Source organism: Nymphaea colorata, chromosome 2, assembly GCF_008831285.2.
Source record: "Nymphaea colorata isolate Beijing-Zhang1983 chromosome 2, ASM883128v2, whole genome shotgun sequence".
NCBI lineage: Eukaryota > Viridiplantae > Streptophyta > Magnoliopsida > Nymphaeales > Nymphaeaceae > Nymphaea > Nymphaea colorata.
Window position 1 is genome coordinate 35,486,696 of NC_045139.1, and position 23,056 is coordinate 35,509,751.

Consider the following 23,056-nt stretch of genomic DNA (forward strand, 5'->3'; position numbering starts at 1 on the left):
GGTCCCAGAAGAGGGCTACCAAACACACCCACAAGTCCTCCTTGACCCCACGAGGTACTGCGCCATTAGCATGTGATTAATCTTTTTTTGTGCCATAACAATAGTCAAACATTCTCATTATTTTTATAATTAATTATGGTCAAGGCAGATCAGCCTGATATTTTGGATCCACTCGAACAAAGGCGCCAACAAAAGCCGCCTACTAATTGGAAACCACAGTGTTAATTAGAGGTTTTTATTATTAAAATTAAAAGTACTTCTCATGTTTTTATAAGTGTAATAGTACTATATAATTGAGTAATGGTCATCATCATTGGTCTTATAAGTATGATTACGATGTCAACCTTGGTCATTGCGCATTACTTTTCTTTAATAATGTTTATTAGAATCAAAACACTAGCAACTACCCTTTTTAATTTATTATTCATTAGTTTGTCATAAACTTGCTAAGATTTCCTAGAATTTGGTTCATAGCTAACTTTAAAATGTATAAATAATTTTATATTCGTTTAGGATTAGTTCAAGATGCACCTACGAGGGACATCAACAAAAGTCATCTGATTGACTCCAAAACCACGTATGAAACTGGATTTAGCATCATTAAGTTTTAAATGTTGCTTGCTTTGAAGTTTGCACGACACCCATGTTCGAGTTTCTTCTATTTTTCACGAAAATCGTACCAGAAATCAAGTGTAAGGCCAAGAAAGATGCTTGCAGCAAGAATGATCCAAATGTTTTCTCATCCACTTGATCATGTTCATGTGAATGGTTCAAGGACAAGAATAGAGTGCATGGAATCGCAAGTGAAGGAAAAATTGGAGACCAAAAGAATGTCAGTGGAGGAAAGATGCAGATTGGTTTCTAATTGTTCATGACTTGAAGCAACAGGGAAAGTCGACGGGGAATGATGCCAAAGCAGAAAAATCGAAAGCAAAAGAGATACGATGAGCATTTTATGCCATCAATTTGTCTGGTTCTGAGTTTTCCTTAAACTCCATGCTTTTGTAGTTTTCGGAATTAAAGTGATATTTGGCTACTTGTGGAGCCGCGTAGAACATTGTTCTGCTGTTTCCTGCAAGTTGGTCAACCGCCCACACTACATTACTTTTTCAAATTACAGTGTGTCAAGGAAGACTGTCCTTGAAACGGGGCGCTTGATGAGCTCACACCACCTCTATCAGGAAGATCAGGCGCAATCTAATGGTACAAATTGTGCAGTAACACTTCAAACTCAAAGTTCTTTTCATCTTTAGACAATGGGTGTCGTATACATCCAAAGAAAACCCATTTAAGAGCGGAATTCTGGGTTTTTGGACTGGGGATCATATTGGTGCAATTAGAATTTTAAGGGGAAAACATAAATTTTTGACTTGCAGCTCAAGTTTTGGGCAGTTACGTTGTTCAGTACTGTTCTTACCAAGACAAAACTTGCAAGATCACTAGGCATAATTTAGATCAAAGCAACATAGAGAAGTGAAATGGGTGGCAACTTGATCTTTGTTTCCCCCTGGCATCAGTCCGGCCGGATCAGGGTCTTCGTCTCAAAGCACTGCCAGTCACAGCCATGTGCCTGTGCAGCCCCATTGTGGTAGCCATCAGTGAGTTCAGATGGTAATGGCGTTGTCTTGTCCATCGTTGGGCCCAAGCAAGAGATAGAACACCACCATGAAATGGCCTTGCAAAGGCGGCCTTGCTTCCTCCTGAAAAAGGATTGTCCTGTGCATTGTGCAACATAATTTCAGGTGTTCATGGGCCTGTTAGGACCAAATGTACCGACCAATTGTCTTACTCTCTACGTCTTTTGTTTTCTTTCTTGAGATGTTAAAAATCGTTGGTCTGTGCAAATTGTGTGGCACGCCATGATCACAGGATAGGACCATTTAGGTAGAATGCTTCGAGGGATGAAAAATTCTTCATCTTTGAGTGCATTTTAATGGTTGGTACATCTGATATCTCAAAGAGAGAGAGAGAGAGAGAGAGAGAGAGAGAGAGGGAGGCACCAATCACGGCTATCTTATGCTACATGCATGAAGAGAGGAACTGCCTCCATAACAGGATCCTTAGGAAACATGCAACAGATCAACTTGAAGCACTACAATGATCCTTCTCTCAGCAGTCTGAAGCAAAATTCACATGCTAGAAAAGGAAAGGCCCGTTGTTTGCATCATAGTTTTTTATTTTCCAATCAAGTGTAGAAAAAAGGCTAGCCTATAGACTATGTATGCCTAGGTAGGAGGAAAAGCTTTGTGCTGCCGTTGATTTTTAGGCAACTTGACAAAGATGCTGATGCCTCGATTCTTTTCTGTTACCAGAAAATATCATATTAAGAGTTTGGTTGCACATTGCAGTCAGACTGCTCCATTTATGTGAAGCACTGGTTGCAAATTTCGAGAAGCAAAACATAAGGTGTTGTAGGCGGATCAGTTAATGGGGTCCCCTCGTTCTAACCTCAATGAAATTTCACTCCAATCAGCTTCGTGCGCAGTGGTCTGTCAGGCATAAACAAATTTTCTGAAGACAGAACGAAGTTTACCTTTCCATCTTCAAAATTTAAACCTATGTCTGGCTTTTCATGCTTGAACTTATGTCTCCATGAAAATGAAAATACCTTCAATGGATTGCTTGAGACAAGAACTATGCTGCAGAACTTGTTTTTAACCTCAACCGTAGTTCAACAGAACTTGTTTTAACTTCTGAAACCATGCTTTTAACATGTTTTTACTGTCACCCAAATGGGGAAAAGTCTCTTTAATTATTTGTTTTTCAACAAAAAAAAAAACCTGAAATTACTCAATAGATAATTCGAAGGTATGAGATTTTGTATGCTGGAAAGGTTGCTCCTCTAAAAGACAGCTAGCGTGCTTCGTCAATTGATATTTGAACGTCTGTATGCCTCTCCGCTCGTGATTCCTGTCAAATGTTTCCTGCCAACCGGTTCTATGTTAGGATGAAAAGGAATTTGATCTCGTGGTAATCAAAGAATCATCTCATAGTAGTCATAACCTTCAGACTCCAATATTTGCAGGAATAAGCGATAGATTAGTGAAGATGAAAAAAAGTACATAAGATATTGTTTCGCTTGCATTCGCAGCATTTGATTTCTTGTAGTCAATGTTATGCAGATAATTATTGAGTTTCATGACTGAGTTGTGCAATGTGTTGGGCTAAAGTCGGTCAAGTAGAGTTTGGAGGTTTGTTGTCTCCCTTTCTTTTGTTTTATGTTGAGAAAAGATGTAAGATGATGGAACAATTAAGATGTCATTCTCCATTGAACAAAAAAGCAGAAATAAAAAAAATTAAGTTAAAAACCCCGTTTGAGTTATTCTCAAACTTGCCTTGTAACTCACATCGTACACAGCCAAAGTGGAATAAGTCAGTCCTGCTATCCGCTCGGAGACATCCGATAAGATTGGAATGATACAGAGAAGATTAGCATGGGCCCAGAGCAAGGATGACAGGCACAAATTGAGGAACGGTCCTGCTATCTGCTATTTCGTGATCGGCTTAGCAAGCAGACATAGGGAAGATGGGTTAATCAGCTTCACTTCACTCTTCATTTGTCTTCTACACCCCAGTTCTTGGAAGAACATCGCCAAAAGACTCGACACCATCAAAATGTCAGTTCACAACTTCTTTACATTCATAAAAAAGTACAGGAGGTATGAAGGATTTGACAGATATACATCTAACAACTATTTTACAGGGGCTGCAGCGTAATTTGCACAACTCGTGCTCTTGAGATTCAGAGAATTTATCAACAGATCATCGAGCTGCAAGCCATACTTAAGCATTCAAAAGCCAAATGCTTAGAAGTAATTCATCACGGCCAATTCGGATGTGATTATTAATGGGACTCAGAATCAGTTTGCACCTTTACAACCAAATCTAAACACGAGTTCAATGATCATTTGGGATCCGATGCAGATCCAACCCAATAAAATATGTAAATGCTCAATCTCTTGGATTTAAAAAAGTGATTACATATAATACAATCAAGTTGAATTCAATAAAGGCTGGATACCATACAAATCCAATTCATTCGCATCCATACAAAGAAGCAAGCTACTCAGCTTCCAGCAGTCAGCTCACATACACCCACAAACACATACACAATCACATAACATGACATTACGATCATGTATGAACACCATCTTCGTCAAATACACCGACAAAGACATAGAATGACATAACATTGCATCACAATAAAGCATGAACACCATCTTCGTCAGACAACATAATGAAAACAAGTCATTGTGTACGGAGCCTCCATAGTGGCCAGCAGGATGCACATGAGCATATGCATGCTCACACAGGCACGCACACATAAATGTCATAGAGACATTTTATGGCGTTTTCGATCATTACTTAATGAAAATTTGCACAAAGTGACATGCCCCTGTCCTTTTAGCCATGTCCACGCAACATAGTACAAAAGCACATCTAGCAACTGAAAGCGTGAACCCATGTTTATCGCCTCCACGCTGTCGGCAACAGACCTAGCTCAAAGCAGTGATTGAATAGTTGATGAGCAAATCGCAATAGTTTATCCAAAACGATTGACACGTTAATCCAGTACACTTTCTTTCCTCAGCAGGTTGGTGTCAACAAGGAAGAATCAGTTGAGCAAGCTCCACGCTTCGTCAAGGTGCCCTTGTGAAGCAAATACCATCGACCCTCTCCAGGCGACCTGGATATGAAACGTTATCCTAAGAACAACAGAAGGCTTTAGAGTCTTTCCTCCCCCGTTTGCACCTTAAATCTGGTCCAACATTCACGTCAGCAACTGCTTCCTTCCGAAACAACATTTTGCCAACAGAGTGATAACGCCTTTAACTGTGAAACACCAAGCTTCTGCAAGCATGGTCCTTCTTGTGAATTGGCCCGTGTTTCAACCAGAAATATGTTCAACCAAAATATGCTGTCATTATTTTGCTAGGCATTTCCAGGCTTCACCAGGTATGATGCCCATATGTCATCTGCAGGAGGTGGCGGCAGGACCCAGTGTCCAGGGATCCGACTGCAGAGGAATTTAACACATGAAAAAATAGAAGAAGAAAAGTAACTGGATGAATCAAAGCTGGAGTAACTTTGTGCATGCCAAATAGAACGGTCAAGGAACTGAAAGTTAAGGATCACAACAATGTCGAATTCACATTTTGCCCCTCCGCAAGCATTGCACAAGAAAAACATCATTGGGAGAGAAACTGTCATACTCACCTTCCACCAGGTCTAAGATATGCATCCCAAACTCTTCTCACCTGCCAAAATTTACAAGAGGACATGAACCTGTCATTCAGAGCATCAATAACCAATCAATCACATTTAACTGACCTTATTTTATCTGCTTTACTAGCAGATACGTTCCAACCTCATGTTTTGACAACATACATATGCACACCCATATGCAGTTATTTATACTAAAATAACAAAAGATTTGGTCTTACCAATTTTCTAGTGGTTCTCAAAAGAAATTTAAGAATTTGAAAATGCAACTAGTTTATGTGGTAATGACATAAAATTGCCACAGTACAAATGCAACTATTTTATGTGGTAAAAAAACCAACACTTATTTTACTAAGGAACCTAAGTTCCCCTATTACTCACAATGGTAACCAAGCATAGATAGGAAAGCTACGCCAGTGACAATATCAAACATCTGTTTATTACCACAGAAGTAAATCCAATTTCATGTATGATTCTGTGAGAACTGCAAATAGAATACCTCAATAAGGGTGCCCATGTCATTATTGCTACCATGGTAGTAATGATAGAACTCCAATGGTAAAGCAACAGTGGATTCATATCCTCCACCTTGTCTCTGAACCTCTGGACCTTTCTGAGCAGACTCAGTGAAAACAGCATCCTTTCCAAAGTCCCTTCCAGTTTCCTTATCTGTGTCTTCTTGCTTCACCATGTCTCCAGTTTTCTCTGACTGAGTACCTTCAATGCCAGGCACACCACTTCTAATGGCCAGTCTAGATTCTTCAGCAATGGCAATAGCATCCTTAGCAGCACCAGTATCAGCAGCAATAGCTGCTTGACGCTCCTCCTCTTCAACAGCAGCTCGAACTCGTTGAAGGAACTTGTCATCCTCTTCTGGCAGAAAATGGCCTGTGCCCAACCAGAATCCAAAAATTTAGGTACAAATTCTTAATGGATTGTCATATCAGAATGAAAGCTAGTTTGTGGTAAGCCAAGCAACATCCACACAGTACAGATGCAGGATTGCCACTTATATTATGCATTAACCACTGAAAGGAACTCTCCACGACTCCATGCAAACCACCTAAATTTGCATGATACATTTTACAGGTTTTCCAACCAGTACAGGAAATCCAAACAAGTTTTCAACAATTCATATTTACTTTTAAAACACTATAAGAATTTGTATTTGTTATACTCCTACATCAGGATAGGAGTAAAGAAACCCTCAATGTGAACCACCGAAATTTGCATGATGCATCTTACAGGTTTTCCAATCAGCACAGGAAATCGAAACAAGTCTTCAACAGTTCATGTTTATTTTTAAAGTGCCATAGTTAAGAACTTTGTATTTATCATGGAATTCTATGGGAGTAAAGGAAATCTCAATATGAACCGCCTAAACTTGCATAATATATCTTACAGGTTTTCCAACTGGTACAGGAAATCCAAGCAAGTTTTCAACAGTTCATATTTATTTTCAAAATGCTGTAAAAAACTTTGTATTTATCATGGACTCCTACTCCAACATCAGGATAGGAGTCAAAGGATATAAGGGTTCCTCACTCTTTGAAGGCCTTCTAGCTATATGCATGAACGCTTCAAAAAAAATGAAGTGTCGGTGTCCAGCCACATCCAACACCGAAATGACTTGACACTGTGGGACATGTCATTTTCCCACCATGAAGTATCCAAAAAATGGACAGGCTTGTTGCCCCTTTTCCCTCTCTTTCGTTTTTCCCTTTTCTCTTTCAATTTCCTCTCTTTCTTCCTTTTCCTTTTCAGTTAACCTTTTCCGATTCCTTTCCAGTAACCTCCCTTTTTTAGTCTGAATAAACCTCTCTCTCTCTCCCTCCTTTTTGGAAGGACATCATCTTTTTCTTTCCCTTTGAAAAGGAAGAGTTCCTTTGCCTTGAAACATCTTAAGCTCCCGAGGGCAGCCTTCTGCATTCATAACAGACTACCAGTGTTATGGGATGTGCCATGCCATGCACACTTGACAGAAAAAACTGCCACTTTAAGTGAATTTCATGTGTGGAGGTTCCAATTTGACATGATTTTAAGATTCATGTGAATTTTGATCAATTTAAAACCACTGGTTCTGTAACAGAGTTTTGTAGGTTGCAATTAAGTATTATGTAATCGATTCTTTTCCTTTTTTCTGAGATTCGCATACCATGCATATATACATAACTGAAAATGCAATGTATGTATGTTTAACTTCACAGTTTAGGTCATTTTCCTTTGCATTATAATATTCTTCTTTTTTCTAATTGTTTTGAATACTTAAACTGTTATAACTTTTGTTTTTTGAACAAAAATACAATTTTGATAATTCCTTATGAACCTTAGTCTGATAGGTAGAGTTTATGATAAACATTTACAAATTTGTTGGCTACAGTAGACATAAGAAGAAAGAAGATACAGAGAATAAATCCTCCGAAATTTCTCATTCTAATTTGTTCCTTACAATCAAAAGTTATATCTGTGTCAGAACAGAAAGAGTAACTTTTTCGCACTTCACTTTCCATACATAGCAGTCAGCAAAGCATTTACCTTGTTTCTTCAACTTTTGGATCCTTACTGATCGAAGTTCTTGCAACTTTTCAACAACCAGAACTAGTTCAAGCTGGGAAGAAAAAAAACAGCATGGTGTAAGGTTGATAAACCATAAATTGAAATGTAAGCCAAGAACCAGAAATGCTACTCAAAGGTAAAAAATTCATCATCTGCAAAAATATGTTACCTCAGATTCCAGTTTCTTCTTCTCCTCCTTCGTCTTAACTTTTGCAATTTCCTTCATTTTCTCAACCTGATTGTATGTAAAGAGCTAAATTAACCAGAACTATAAAGATCAGAGAATTTCCTAAATTCACTAGGAAACTCGGAAGATCCCAAACATCATAACCCAAGAACAGAAACTGGTAAGGCGGATAGAAAAAAACAAAGAAATCCATACAAATAAATCATATTCACAGTCTAATGCAAGACATAATTGTCTGTGTGTTATCAGTTTCAACAGTTAAAGTTGTTCTAGTAACCTTGTAAGTGGCAACCTGCTTTATTACTATCAGATATCCATCAACTTTCCCACCAAAGCAAACAAACCTCTGTGACTGACCGACCATGCCTGAAGTACTCAAGGTCAAAATATATGAATTTTTTCTCTGCATGCCTTCCTGATATCTATCAATTTGCCAAAAAAAAACTACAGGTTACAGATTGTGAGGTTTCCAAAGAGCACAAGATCAAGGATTTATGCAAAACCTTTACATGTACCTCCTGTTATAGGCAACACACATGAGAAACAGCTGAAACGGATCATTAACCTCTTACCCACATACCATTAAACATTAAATGAATCCCAATCAGGACAAGGTAACTAACCCAAAGGAGATGATGCCTCTCCAATATCTTCTTTGGATCTCAAACATTATAATTTATAAGCCAGTGTGGACAAAAATGGGCTATGAGGTGCAAAAAGTATGCTTATATAACACAGCATGCACTCAAGTGCTTCAGCTTGTAGTAAAATAAAGCTGAAGCACAATTGCACGTGCTACAGAATCACATGAGGCAAGCTACAGAGAGAAAGTGTACCTCATATGTGAGGCGCATGCTTTTTTTGTTGGTAAAATAAGGTCAAAGCCCTCTGAGGTTCAATTTTAATTACTTTAACCTAAAAAGGTTTTTGAACAAAGAGCAACCATGGTGAACTACGGCTGCCCCTTTCGTTGCATGGTCTGGCAGCACTGCACCTGCAACTCCAAGAAGACTTCTCCAACCATCTCTGGCCAGATTTTGGCAGGATTCAAGTGGGCTCTATCCTTTCTTCTCCCTTGTCTTTTTCTTTCTTTCTTCCGTTCTTCTTCTATGTTTCCAACTTTCTTCTGTTTCTTCTTTTTTTTTTTTTTCCTTTTCTCTTCTTCATTTTTTCTTCTTCATTTTCATTTTCCTAAGGAAAAGTATGTTCTTGCAATTTGTTTGGGCGTGGTTTTTTTGTAGTGTTATTTTTGTATGATATTGTGTTTTCAACACTTTTTTTTGGTGCATTAAACAAATCTGTATGCTTTATGTTTTTTTAAATTTTTTTGCTACCATTTTGTCCTCCTCTTTTGCCTCTTTTTTCATTCTTCTGAGGTAAAGAAATCTGGCATACTTTATGTTTCAGCATCTGCACGTGCGTGCATGTCTAATTGCCTACATATAATTATCTTGTATATGTGCATTTGTTTAATTTTATTTTTTTCATGTAAAAAAATGTAGATTTATGCTGTGAGGCTCATGAATCAAGTCAACAGTAGGTACTGCATTTCACTATGTCTTAATGCTTTCAACAACACTGCTAGAAATGCTGGTTCCAAATGTAACCTTGTGATGCCATGTCCAAGTGTCACCCACATTTTCAAGATTTTCAGATTATGTGAATTGTAATAGTAAGTCTTTAAGGCAAACAGCTTAGAGCAAGACATCAGCAAAAATTTAATTCTTTAGAAATGTTTCCACTTTTCTTCTAACAATTTTCTGCTTTGACAAACCATACATTTAAGTTATGACATTTAAAACTATTAGAACTACGTATAGTCATTGAAGAGCTATGATATGATAGAGTACCAAAACTCATGTTGACATCTATCACTGTGTAGGTAGTAAACAAATTTTATACAAGTCAAAGGTTCTAACCAAACAACATGAACGTGACAACTATATAAGGTCAAAAGGTATTTAACCTTCCGTTTGGCAATATCTTTTGCAATCTCTCTTGCCCTCCATTCATCGGCATCTTGGTCAAGTTGATCATACATTTCTCTCTCCTACAAAATGGTCAAAAAGAAATGTCGCCAGAAAACATTTTAAGCAAAAAAGAGATATCACAAATAAATGACGTAAACGTATAAATGATAGCACCAACATAAATCACCTTGCATAGCCTTTCAGCTACTCGTTTTCTCTTTCTTTTTCTCCAGAGTTTGTTACGTTTAGCCTTCTCTATCTTGTTAGCCAATCTTACTGCCACTGATTTTTCCTCCCATGAACTACTTTGACTGACAACATCAAAAGGCAACAGTTGGTCTCTCAAAGTTGATAACAATGAATTTGCAGCTTCCACAGAAAGAGACTCTTGAGTTCGTAAACCAATCTTCTTTGCCTTAATCAGTTCAGAACAGAGAACTTCATCTCTGCCTCTCGAATCTTCAGGTGCTTTGATTGATGCCAAATCCTTTTCAAGCGATTGACCAGAGTAGTTTCCATCCAATTCTTCTGTGACTGCATCACAACCTTTGATTGATAAAATAGACTCCAGTTCTTGGTGCCTGTAAAAGAGACAACTCTCAAAATAAAGAACCAGTATGTTAGAACAAAAAAAATGCATAAGAGAAGTATGAAAGCAGAAAAAACGAAAAAACTGACAGTGATGTACATTGATTTTGCCAAAGAAATTGTATCTCGCAATTTGCTCAGACTCTCACTAAGGCATGTTTTCTGCCAATACTGACCGACTGCAGAATGCACATCGGGAGATATCTGCCAATTAGGAGGAGGCGCTCCAGTCGGTACTGGGGATGGGAACATGATGCTCAACTAAAGAGAACAATTTTCAACTGCAACTTGAAAAACAAGACACTGATCAAATTTGTGACACACAACCACATGCACCATTGCTATTCAAAATGCGGAAATTAGTCAAAATTTCAAAATAGTTAAACAAACAAAAAAAGAGTACGAGCCGTAATGGTACAAAGAGATGACACCAAAACCTTGAACAAATCAGGGCATAAACCACTGGGCTTAGAGGGGAAACTTGCACTAGTTTCACCTGAAACGAAAGATGTCCTATTTCACCACTTGAAAGAAATAATCTAGATGGAACGAAATCAATGGATCCTGTATTCCAAATTTCAAGACAATGACCAAGTGCTGATGCATCACGTTTGGCAAAGCATTCGGGAAGCAGGTAAACGTGCGGAAAATAACATATTACAAACATGGTGCCTGAAATTTGATTGCAAGCATTTAGGCAGAAAAGAGGGATAAACCCAGAACCAGTCGTGCATTATACATACGATGTAAGACAGGGAGAAGACTGAGAGAGACTGAGACACAGAAACTCAGCAGCTCGTGCACCTAAACGGTATAAGCTTAAAGGCCACGCAAAGCTCAACTATTTCGTCTAGTCAAGTGCATTTGAAGTGAAGGATTTCCAACCATCTTCTAGCAGGAAGGACGCTATAGAAGCCATCCGTCACCTGTAACGGACACCTTCAAGCCTGCAGTGCACAAAGAAACCATCCCAACGCATCAAATTCGCGAAAAAGGAGTTGTTAATTTTAGCTTATATATCCCCAACGTCATCCGAGTTTGGGACCTTTATTTTCTGGCGGAAACCACAGAAAATGGTGCAGAGTCCGGTGGTGTTCCTCTCAGATTCCGGCCACCGTAGCATCTGCTGTTCCAGGGAGGGAAGCTTTGGGTAGTCATGACAAGAGCAGACGCATACCTGGTCGGGGCAGAGGAACGAAGAGAAAGGCCGTCCGGCGATAGAAGGTTGCCGCCACTCTCTCTCTCTTTGTCTCCCGCTGAATGACGATTGATCGGGTGTGTCCCGGTAGGCCAGTACCGAATTGAACCCAATTCATCCGACCTATAAAAAGAAAATTGTGTTAAAGAAAAATCTTCAGGAACGATCTAGCCTTTGAGGGTTCAAACAATGTTTAGAATAAAATATAATTATTTCAGAATTCAAGTAGTTGGATCGGATGTGAGTCTTATTGTCGAATTTTGATAGACATCCAGCTTTCACATGCATCAAGATATAATTACATGCAAAGTCTTCAGCATGTTGGTCTATGTCAATCTGAATATGTTGTTGACTGAGACTTAGAAATATTTGAACTTTAATACCGAATACAGATTAAATCCGCTGCCAACCGATTACATAATTTGTTGTAAAGTTAGAACCAACCAATGGACAAACATTTGAACATAAATTTAGTGTTTTTTGATAACATATTTGTTTCGTATATGGCAAGCTCTCCGGTTTACAAATTATTGGAAATTTAGAAGGTAGCTACCAAACCTTTATCCACAAGACCTAATGGAAATCATGTGGATCTTCGATGTCATGGTGAAGATTATGTTAAAAATTTAGAGTCCAATTTGTTCTTTCAATAAACAGAAATACCCTTTAGAGCAGGAGAGAAAGCAAGACAAAGAGGAAAGCAGATTTGTTTTTTAAACGATAACATTTACCATAAAAAACAACTTTTAGATATTTTCAATTTTGATCTCCACTATTGATCTTCTTAAAATCAAACTACCCAAATGATTCCCACTAAATTTGCTACATAAGGGGCTATTTCTCTTATAAACATTATTATTAACAAACAAAGAGGGTTTTTATATCTTGATCTTAGTCCAGCTTTTCTAAAATTATTTTGGTGCTCTATGTGACCGTTGGCTAAAAAAATTTGAAAATAATCTGTTTAGAAATCTCTTTGTGCTAAAATTAGATCCATAAAAGGGATGATCTTCACCATACAACAAGATTCTTTCTCCCCTTATTTAGGTCCTTGGATTAAGATTACTTTAGACATGAATAAAGGACCCAAATCTACATTAGAAAATAAATATGGAATGTACATTAACTCATCCACTTAAAAATTCAAAGGGGTTAGGAAAGATAATGATTTCCTCATGAAAATGTCTCACATATTTACTAGAAAAAAAGAAAAGAAAAGTGCAAATAAAATAATTAAAATAAAAATGTAAAATATATTCAAAATTGTCTAGCACTCGACGCGTCACACTATTTAAAAACTTACTTAATTTCTGCAGTTTTGAAGAATTGTTGAGACGGAAAGAAAAAGTGTTATATTTTATCGTTTGAAAGCACCATTTGTGCTTCTCGAAATATGGCAACTTAAAAATAACGACAAATAGTTTCTAAGCAAAAGGCGAAAACCCCTCCTAAACCCTCCAACTCTCTCGCTCTCTCTCTCCCTCTCTCCAATGCGGCTCTCTCCAACGCTGCTACGGCGGTCGATCGGCCTCAGATTCCTCTCGCAATCACTCGCCGAGGCACCGTCGCCGTCTTCCGATGGGACGACCGTGCCTCTCACTTACCTTGAGGGCTTCCCCAAGCCGGACCCCAAGTACTCGGAGACGATCTTGGGAATACCCAGGGAGAAGTCCGGTCGCCTCATCTCCGCCAAGGAGAGAAAGGCCGGTCGTGTTCCAAGCATTGTCTTCGAGCAGGCGGACGGAGAGCACGGCGGCAACAAGCGCCTCATTTCCGTTCAGACCAAGCAGATGAAGAAGCTCATCACGCAGCTGGGTCAGTCCTTCTTCCTCTCTCGCCTTTTCGATCTTGAGGTCCGCCCCGACTTCGAGTCCGACGAGATCATCGAGAAAGTCCGCGTTCTACCGCGCCGGGTATTGCCCTCGATCGTGGATGGTCCTTCGTCTGATTTTCCTTTTTTTCGGTGTTGTTAATAGTGGTTTTTGGCGTGGTTGGTGCTTGTGAGTAATGGAAGAAATGTTTTAGTGTAGATAAGTTTTAGGCATTGATTTAGTTGAACTAGATGTGGCTATATAGGGCACTCATGTGTCGTGGGATAAGTTGGGAACTTGCACTGTATAATGCAATGCAGTTTCTCCTATTCTGTTTGCTTGACAAATGGGCATGAAAGTGGTGGCCTTACTAATGTGGATAAATCAAAGCACGGTACTGAGGCTGCCTTATTCTCCCGTTAAGTCGGATAAGCTGGGATCTTGCTAGTTTGGAGAGTGTCGCAATTTCACAAGTCACATTGCTTTTCTGATCAATGGGCAAGAAGTTGTCCTTACTGTTTGATGGACTTGTTATGATTGTTATTGTTGTTACTGTTTCTTGTTGTGTTTCTTTGCGGATGCCCTCTTTCCATGGACATGCTGGTTGGGTGTTCGCTCACTTTTTACCCAGATGTATATGGTTTCATTCTTTTGGGTGCTGGTTTTATTTTCTGGGCCCATAATGTGCTTGTTGAAAATGGTGAATGTGTTGTTAGGTAGGTTCAAGTTGAAAGAATGGCAAATGGATGTCTGAGAACCGAAAAACAAATTTAGACACAAATTTTGTTGCCTAACGCATGCTTGGTTCGTGGAATTGTCTCCCTATGGGGGCCTTCCCTCTGTGTTCATGCATGTATCCGATCTTAGAGATATCCACCGAATATAACCTTGGATGCATGGACATTTTCAAGTTTGTAATAGCTGTCTATCTTTGACGGTCAACATGATGACATGTACAATGACGATTACTCATTAGCTGCTAGGTTTAGCTCTATGTACGACAGGACTACTCTTCCTCCTGTGGAAGCATGAGTAGCCTTATTTGTCACATGATGAATTCCCATCATGTAGCACCATCGACATAGTAAACTAGTCCTTAAATCGGCTCTTTCATTCAGACTCCCTCATGTGCAAGGCTAATGTTAAAACAGATCGAGTTTGGTCGCCCTTCAGAACAAAACTGTGAAACCAAGTAAACTGTAAGCTTTAGTTAACGGATGTTTGATTACCTTAGATCTAATTTCTTCTCAAAGATTCTCAGATTTTGAAGGCCATGGTGTTAAGATTAGATCCCCCCTGTGGTCTTAGATCAGAATGTTTGACAATCTAAAATAGCACAGTTTGGATCTTAAGTCTGATTTGATATTCTTAGTTTGACAAAACTTCCCTTGCCACGTCGGCAAGCCTGTGCCACATCAGATCCATGAGTTTACCACTTGGATCTCAAAGAAGCCCTTAAGGGAAACATTTGTCCCCATTTTCTTAGAGATCCTTTTCTATCCTTGTGGGCTTCATCTCAATGAAACTTGCTATCTGGTTATCGATGGCTGTTGTATACAACTTTTTCTTTGTTCTCTCTTAAACAAAAGACATGTTGGATACAAAATTTCTCGTTGGATCTTGTGCAATCAAATTTATGGAAAACCTACTGAAAGTATATATTTAGGATAACCCAAAGATCAGGTTTTGGCTTTTTTCCTATTTTAAGGGAAGGATCATCTTGGAGTTGCTTCCAGTTCACGAGAAATACTGAATAAATGCCTTGCACAAATAAATTTGCATCAGAGTTGTCACTTCCATGATTATAAAGGAAATTCTCATGCATTAATTTCATTTGTGGAGGTTTACTCATCTATGCCGAAGATGCAATGACATTCTCTTAACCATTTCATAGTGAAGTAGCTGGTGTTTAATAAAAATCTCTTTATTATTAATATTATTATTGGTTTATTCAGGTTTGCATATGAAAAGTTATAGATTTATTGGGATTCCTTGGTTTAGATATACATATAAAATGTATTTTCCATTGAATTTATACTTTGATAAATAACCTGTAGCAATTTTTATGTTTTAGTCTTTTAGATGACCTTGTATACATCTAGGCTTGCATGTTTATGTGCACTCATGCTTTTTAGGCATGTAGCATTTGGAATTTTGGAACAATCTTGCTGCTAAATAGTTAGACACCAAGAGTTGATTGGTTATAGAAGACATGGAGGGGCTGACAGAAGCTGGAATCGGAGAGAGATAGGTTATTTGGTCACCAGAAGAGAGATTTAGAGATGTCGGAAATGCAAACAAAGAGAGACCGGTTGCTTGGTTGTGTAAAATACATAAGGACATTGGGAGATGGTAAACATACAAAGTGAGAGGAAGAGATGCCTTAAAACATTGCTCATTAAGTTGGTTAATGAAAAAACAGAAAGGACGAGGGAAAAGTAGAGATGAGGAGAGATTGGAAAACAAAACATAACTGAGTTTCTTGGTCAGTGGAGGCATTCTTCAAACTGGAGTCTGGACAGGTTGTTAAGTTGAGAACTGGGTGCCAAAAATATTGTTGCCATCTTTAGGGTTCTGGTAATGGTTGGGATTTCAAGGAGAGAAATATGAAACCCTCAAGTAGTTTAATTATTTAGAACAACAATAATTTTTGTTCACCTTTTACAACTCTGCCACTGCAGGAATTGCAGGACTTATGCTAACTCTTGTAATATCCCATGTCAGGAGTTACATGAGCCACTTGTCTGGCTTTTTTTTTGTGGGAGAATGAAACTTAGTTGTCCAAATCATGGCTACTCACAACTCTGTTTGAGTCTTTCAAGTTGATGACAAATTTTACCCAGTTTGTATTCAGTCCAAGTCTAGCTGCTGGGTTTACTTTGTATAAGGTCAGATCTGATCTGAGTCACCTGAGTTGCTGAGAATTGACTCGACATGGTTTTGGACATTGATGTTTGTGACCATCGTTGTACATTCATCAAGTATGAAAATGTAAACTAAGCTTAAACACATATAAGAGATGAACCATGATAAGTAATGGTGATATCAGGGAAATCTAACGACAATTTTACTCATAAAAGGTTCGAGAAACAAGAGCTTGACATGCATTAAAAGATTAATAGCATGAAGAAACTTGTTATTTTGGATTCAGATCCAATTGGTGGGAGATCTGTTCGTGAATTAGATGCATTAAAATAGGCACTTTAATCTATCAGATATCTAGCCATGTTGGTTGTGTATCTGAGTGATAACAGATTAATGATCCTACCATTTTGAAAAAGTTCACCTGCCATCTGTGTGTTCATGGAGATGTCTGGCTCATGTTCTCTACTGTTCTCTCTTAGGAAATACGCACTAGTAGTAGTTAAAGGTGAAAGATTCATTCTTCCATCTTACAATGAGCACTCAAGTCTTATTGGAAAAATCATCACCTAAAATGCTGAAATGGACCTCTTTAGAGAAGGAAGCAATTTAGTTCTTATTTCCTCTGATTGAACTTATGTAAACAGGAGCAAAGGAGATTTACTATGGTACAAAGAGCAATGTAGCAGTCCTCGTCAGTGAAATAATTCTTTGAGTCTGACATTTTGAAGTATATGAGACATGCTTTTGAGCTAATATGGTGAGATATTTAACCAATATATAGCCAATCAACAGTACCACCATTAAGCAACAAATTTGATTTAGTAGTAACCAAATGTTTCAGTTGAGAATAATACGCAGATCTAGGGAAAACGGTATTGGTACTTCATAGTCAACTGTATTTAATACAGTTTATTCATGACTTTAGAAACATGAAAATTGTATCGAATTGCTAGCACATGCATATTGAATAAAGGATGGTAATTAATTCATTTGAATCTGTAACAATCAAATGATAATTTCAGTGCAGAAGACATTTATGCTTATGTAATCTGTAAATAGAAACATGATTTAAAATGTGGGCAGATATGAAATTACATTTTGCTCCGCTGCTTGAGAACTAAGCTTGTAATGTACTTTTCATGTTTCATTCCATGTATATGCACACTGACTTTTAGTGTTGGAGATCTAGACATTTATTCTCTTATATTCCTTTCACCAATCTGCACATTCACATGATTGATTTTTCTGCTATTTGAAATTATTTCCTCTTTGAGCTGCTTCCAATGGGCAAAATTGTCTCTGACTATGCCTCCATATGATCTCTTTTCCTTCTGTACATTGTTTTGCTAACATATCTTTTTGGTTCATAATATTTTCATGGAAGGGCTGATATTTAGTTGTTTCTTTCATGGTCTACTTTCTCTCAACATATAGTTTCTTTTGCTCACTTATCTTAGCTACATGGATAGTGGATTGTTGGCAAGTCCAAATTTCCCCAACTTTATTTGTGAGGTATCTGTATCTGATCAATGGCCATCTTTTTGGCTCTTAAGATTCTTAGCTTTCCCAGTTGATTATTTATTTATTCTTTGTTTTTTTTCCTGCTTGCTGGTGAAATATACAATTACATTGCTTCATTCATGTCTTATGATGGATCTTTCTATCTAGCATTTCATCATTTAATGTTTAGGATCACATTTTATCTGGTTACCTGATGCCATTGATTATTTTTTGTCCCTTCATCTTAAATTAAAATGTTTATTTTATGATTGCCTTAGATGCATCTACACTCGGGCACAGATGAAGTACTTAATGTTACATTCATGAGGGCCCCTTCAGGTGCTAAGTTTAAGGTCAATGTCCCACTTGTATACAGAGGAGAGGATGCATGCCCTGGGCTAAGAAAAGGTTAGTTGTATTGGTTGATATTTTAATTCCATGGAAACTGTATGAAGTGTTTGATGCATCCTTTCTCGGTTTTACATCTTATCTAAGTTAGGGAAACCCTCTTTACAAAGGTTTGCTCTGAGTTTGCACTTGCTGGTTTTAAGTTTTAACTGTTTATATTCTCTTGAGATAGTGCCACTTTTCTTGAGACTGTAGATATTAATTATTGACTGATGATGTCAATGGCTTAACAATTTAATTAGCAAATATTATCTTAATCTGTAAAGCATCTATCACCATTTTATTTTTGAACTATTTGTGTACACGTTTTTTTCTTTCATGCTTTTCTTATGGTGTTAGAAACTCCAGTTAGCGTGCCTAGGCCCGTAGTCTTGGCTGGTCTTCTGTGCTGGCTGTTCCTACAGGACTTGCCATTTGAAGACACATAGGCAACCACCTAAGGTGCCTAAGCATGTCTAGGCACTCGACAACCTAAAGTTTTTCTTTTTCCCAACAACCCCCCCCCTCTCTCTCTCTCTCTCTCTCTCTCTCTCTCTCTCTCTCTATTCTTCCTTTTCTCCTTTTTCCTTTCTGAGTTTGATCTTTTGCCTCTCTTTGTTCTTTTTCTACGTCTGCTATCTGAAGTATTATTTTTCTTTTCTTTTTTTCTACTGGTTTTATGCTAATTTTCTTTTCTTGTTGTGGTGTTGCATGTGATTTGTATATGTAAAAACATGTATTTATTTTTGTAGTTGTACTTATAGTTATGATTATAGTTCATTATTGTTATACCTTGAATATTTTTATGTCCTTTTAGGTTTTTAACTGCTTTATATATATATATATATATATATATATATATATATATATATATATATATATATATATATATTATCAATGTATATTCATACATATACACCCAGCACTGTTGTTGTTTATTATAATTCTAGTAGAAGACAGATCTACAACAGGGAATGTTAACATAGAAGCTGTGATTATGTGTGGCTTTTTGTTTCCTCTGTTTTTTTTTTTTTTAAATTAGATCAGTAATTTTATCCTGTAGTTTAGCTCTTAAAATTTATAAGTTAAAATTAGAAATTTAATAGTTGGTATTTAGGAAACTAGAAGATTTTTGCATGCTCTAGAATGTTGCAAAGCAGTGATAAAATTGTAAACTTTCTCTCTTTATGCTGTATAACCTTTAAAGTTTAATTGTTCAACTTTATTGAATTTGCTCTTTCAAACATTTAATAGTGTTTATTATCATGTTATGGAATGTCTGATGTGAATCTTAAGTTTTTAACGTGTTTTAATTGTTTCGTTGTTATATAAGTTGGTAATAATAAGTTTTTAGTTGAGAAATGCTTCAGTTTTGTTATTTTCAAAAACTAAAATTGCTTTTTTTTTCTCAACCACTTAATGCACTTAGTCATGTCTAGGGTCTAGGCTCAACTGACTGCCTAGGCTGCATGTAGTGCTTTTAAAAACACAGGTTTTTTGCAGTTTCATCCCAAGTAATATTTGATTGACATGATCAGTGCTTTATTTTGATTGACAAATTCATCCTTGACATTTACACTGTCAAGTGTGAAGACAAATCCATCGTTCTTGTTACTTTGACTATGAATAGCAGCTTATGATTATCATTTAAAAAATGCTTATATGCTGTTGTATTAATTCATTCCTTTTTTTTTTCTGAAAGTGGTATGGTTAACTTTTCATTTCAAGATATTGAAATAATGCTCGTCCCATGGTAGAAACATGAGTGAGAATACAGGTTTTCATTGTATTTGTTCTTCAGTGAATGACCTAGACTAAATTATTCTTTCAACAGTTTCCTCAGGATAATGTCATGATTCACATTTCAATTGTAAAACTTTCAACTGCCCAAAATGGTTTGCACGAGATTTATAAAAATCATAATCTTATTCAAATTGGCCAGGTTATTGATTCAGTGAATCAGTTGACTCAGCGATTCAGCTGATTCAGTAGTTGGTTGGCAAAAAGTATTTGTTCAATCCATCTCTTTAAAAAATAAAATGAAAAATTACATAAAAATAAGCAAAAAGGAATAAGAACATTTTGAAAAGTAAAAATTACATGTGGTATTAGCCACTTCATCTAATCGGTTTGCCATAGGTTCAAATACGAAAAACTGATTCAGGCTGATTTTTTTTTATACTGATTTGTATTCCTGTTAGTGATAATTCATTTCTGTCATATATCTTGTCGACTAACTAATTTTATTCAGATGTATTTCCTATAACTTAATGGAAAATATTGTGCTTGGTGGGATCTGTCTAACCCCAGCTTGCTGCTTCCTAAACAAAAGAACAAGAATTCTGTAGAAGTTACCCAAATTTGTGCATAGGTTCTTCAGTTTCATTCTACAGAGTATGGAAGAGAACACTCTCATGTTTTATGAATTATGAAAGTCTTCCCAGCTAACAGTTAGTGAATGCTTTCAAATCTCAGATGATTGATTCATTAGAGCATTGTTTTATCATTTGAAAAGAACTTGATGCTATTTGAAGAACAGTTGTCACTGATGTATTGGTTTATATGTTCATTCTTTTCTAAGGATACTCATATCCTGTTAAAAGAACGCCATTCTTAATTGTCAAAGTTAACAAGGAACAATTTGAAGCACTTAAGTAAAAGGTATATAGATTTGTCAATATAATAATTCAGAAGAATTTGGAAAAAACTTTTTGCTTTTGTTTGTTCAGAATTTAGGGGCAAAATACGAAAGCAGCATGTTGCATTTCTTCAATTTTATTGTCACAACAATTGTTTCTCTCTCTCTCTCCCATCAATTTCACCATATGCCTCATTCATTTTGGAGACGCACTATGTTCTAAAGACTGGGATTTTATTTGGTAAATGTTGCATCCATTATGTTGGCTTTGTAAGTGTGTTCTTCTGTTTTAATAAATCTCAACCAGCAAATTTAAAACAACACCAACCATTTGCGGTTCCTTCAGACAAAATGACAGTGAATCCTTTCTACTTTGACTGCACGCTATTGTTTTTGTTTCATGTATTAGTGCATACTTTCAAAACAATGCTTAACCTTTTGACCTGTACTTTTGGCAGCATTGTTTCATTTTTGTGCAATAACCAACTGGATTGTCCTTTTAACAGGGGCTTATTTGAACACAATTAGGAGGACAGTCCCATTCCTTTGCCCAGCTGATATTGTCCCCCCATATATTGATGTAGATTTAAGTGAGTTGGATGTGGGGCAGAAGTTGGTGATGAAGGATCTCAAGGTTCATCCTGCAATTAGGCTATACCAAGTTAATGAGGACTGGCCTATTTGCAATGTCAGGCATGGAAGGGGCTCTGGTAAGAAGTCTGAACAAAAGAAATGAAGGCTGTTTAATTGTTCCAGCATGAAGGCCAAGATTTTCTTCACCCTTCTTGTTGACATGCACTCCATGATTTTTTTTTTTTTTAATTTTGAAAAGCTTTGTTTTTTATAATTTCAGTGTTGAGGTAAACCTGTCAAAAACCAGTAAAGTTGATCCTTTTGCGGTCATGTTGTAATTTGGTTTTTTCTCGTCTTTTATAAGGAAAAAGCCATGAAATAAGCTGCACTGAATCCAGAATCGCCACTAATCAGCCACTATAGTTAACAGGATGATGGTTTGCAAGGAGTCTGGGTCCATTCCTCTGAACTAGTGTTGCACACAACGTAGCATAGCGTATTACACGATACATCTTTCGTTATAACGTAGCATATAGTTACTTTTGAGGGAAACTGGGTGTTACTGTACTCGTACCAGATCTAATTTATGATACACTCAAGATCTTACTTTATGATGCAATACATACTGATATGATACACTTTCAAAACATAAGGGCCTTTTTCTTTTGGAAACTAAAATTGCATTAGTTTAGGCTGAATTTTCTAGTTTGACAACAACGGCATTCTTATATATTGAAAATAAGCAGAGAAATAAAGACTGATTTTGCTCAAAAAATTAGGGCTATCACGACTTTTCATAGAAAATTTATGCCAAAGTTTCCCAGTGACATTTTCAGATTTTATAACCCCAAGGAGCAAGGACTACACACGCTGACTCATTTATTTAGCAACCATTTTAGCATTGAGTGTAACTGAACCTGTCAATTTCAAAATGTAAATTCTCATCATAAAGATGTTAAGTGTATCATATGTTTCCTATTTTGTTATTTTTTGACAGATCGTAATTTCTATAAGATTTTGTTATATTTTTCCTTTTTTTCTTATTTTAAATTTTTATTACTTAATTTTTAATATTAAAAATTTTAAATTGCTACCCTTTCCGTTGTCAAACTTTGGACTTGATTACATTAATCTGAACAAGGTGTCATTATGAGATTCTGTTGCATTCAACAAATAAAATGGCCATGCATAACAAAAACATTGCTACCATTTGTTTGGTTTTGTTTTGGGAGGAGGATTTGAGTCTTCTTTGGATATTGAGGAGAGGGTTTCACTACTCCCAAGAATTATCAGATCCCGACTGCTCCTAAGATTCTCAATCGCGGAGGACGTCTGTTGATCCTAAAATATGACAATGGAAGGTTCAGGTCACTGCCAGAATTCCGGAGTCACTAGCCCGGAGCAGGAAAATTTGCAGCGCGATGACAGCAGCACTAAATTTAACACTACCAACCTACCAGAACACGACTAAAACGTAAGCTCTAAAAAAACCGATGGAAACAAACCATGACTTATAAATTTGACGTATACAGTCTTGCGAATGCCGAACTTCAAGAGTCA

At 37.0% G+C, this 23,056-nt stretch overlaps 2 protein-coding genes and 1 pseudogene across 8 annotated transcripts; 2 read left to right on the forward strand and 1 right to left on the reverse strand.

Moving 5' to 3' along the window:
• The first annotated feature begins 3,376 nt into the window (after positions 1–3,376).
• LOC116249416 (U6 spliceosomal RNA) lies at positions 3,377–3,487 on the forward strand (annotated as a pseudogene).
• Positions 3,488–3,935: 448 nt separating this feature from the next.
• On the reverse strand, positions 3,936–11,857 carry LOC116248814 (U11/U12 small nuclear ribonucleoprotein 59 kDa protein). 7 transcript variants are annotated; one of them, XM_031621796.2, is made up of 10 exons: positions 11,702–11,856; positions 11,410–11,471; positions 10,625–10,805; positions 10,124–10,517; positions 9,933–10,016; positions 7,949–8,014; positions 7,759–7,831; positions 5,723–6,111; positions 5,218–5,258; positions 3,936–5,017 (listed from the first exon to the last, which is right to left on the reverse strand). In XM_031621796.2, exons 3-10 carry the CDS (start codon positions 10,774–10,776, stop codon positions 4,933–4,935), a joined length of 1,284 nt encoding a protein of 427 aa, XP_031477656.1. In that variant the 5' UTR covers positions 10,777–10,805; positions 11,410–11,471; positions 11,702–11,856; the 3' UTR covers positions 3,936–4,932. The 7 variants fall into 7 exon arrangements, 6 of the variants coding, with proteins under 6 accessions (XP_031477656.1, XP_049932324.1, XP_031477654.1 ...); XM_050076367.1 differs by having other exon boundaries at positions 11,329–11,471; XM_031621794.2 differs by having other exon boundaries at positions 11,268–11,471.
• Positions 11,858–13,148: 1,291 nt separating this feature from the next.
• Positions 13,149–21,834, forward strand: LOC116247132 (uncharacterized). The gene is made up of 3 exons (XM_031619113.2): positions 13,149–13,635; positions 18,177–18,306; positions 21,430–21,834. Exons 1-3 carry the CDS (start codon positions 13,213–13,215, stop codon positions 21,657–21,659), a joined length of 783 nt encoding a protein of 260 aa, XP_031474973.1. The 5' UTR covers positions 13,149–13,212; the 3' UTR covers positions 21,660–21,834.
• The last annotated feature ends 1,222 nt before the right edge of the window (positions 21,835–23,056 follow it).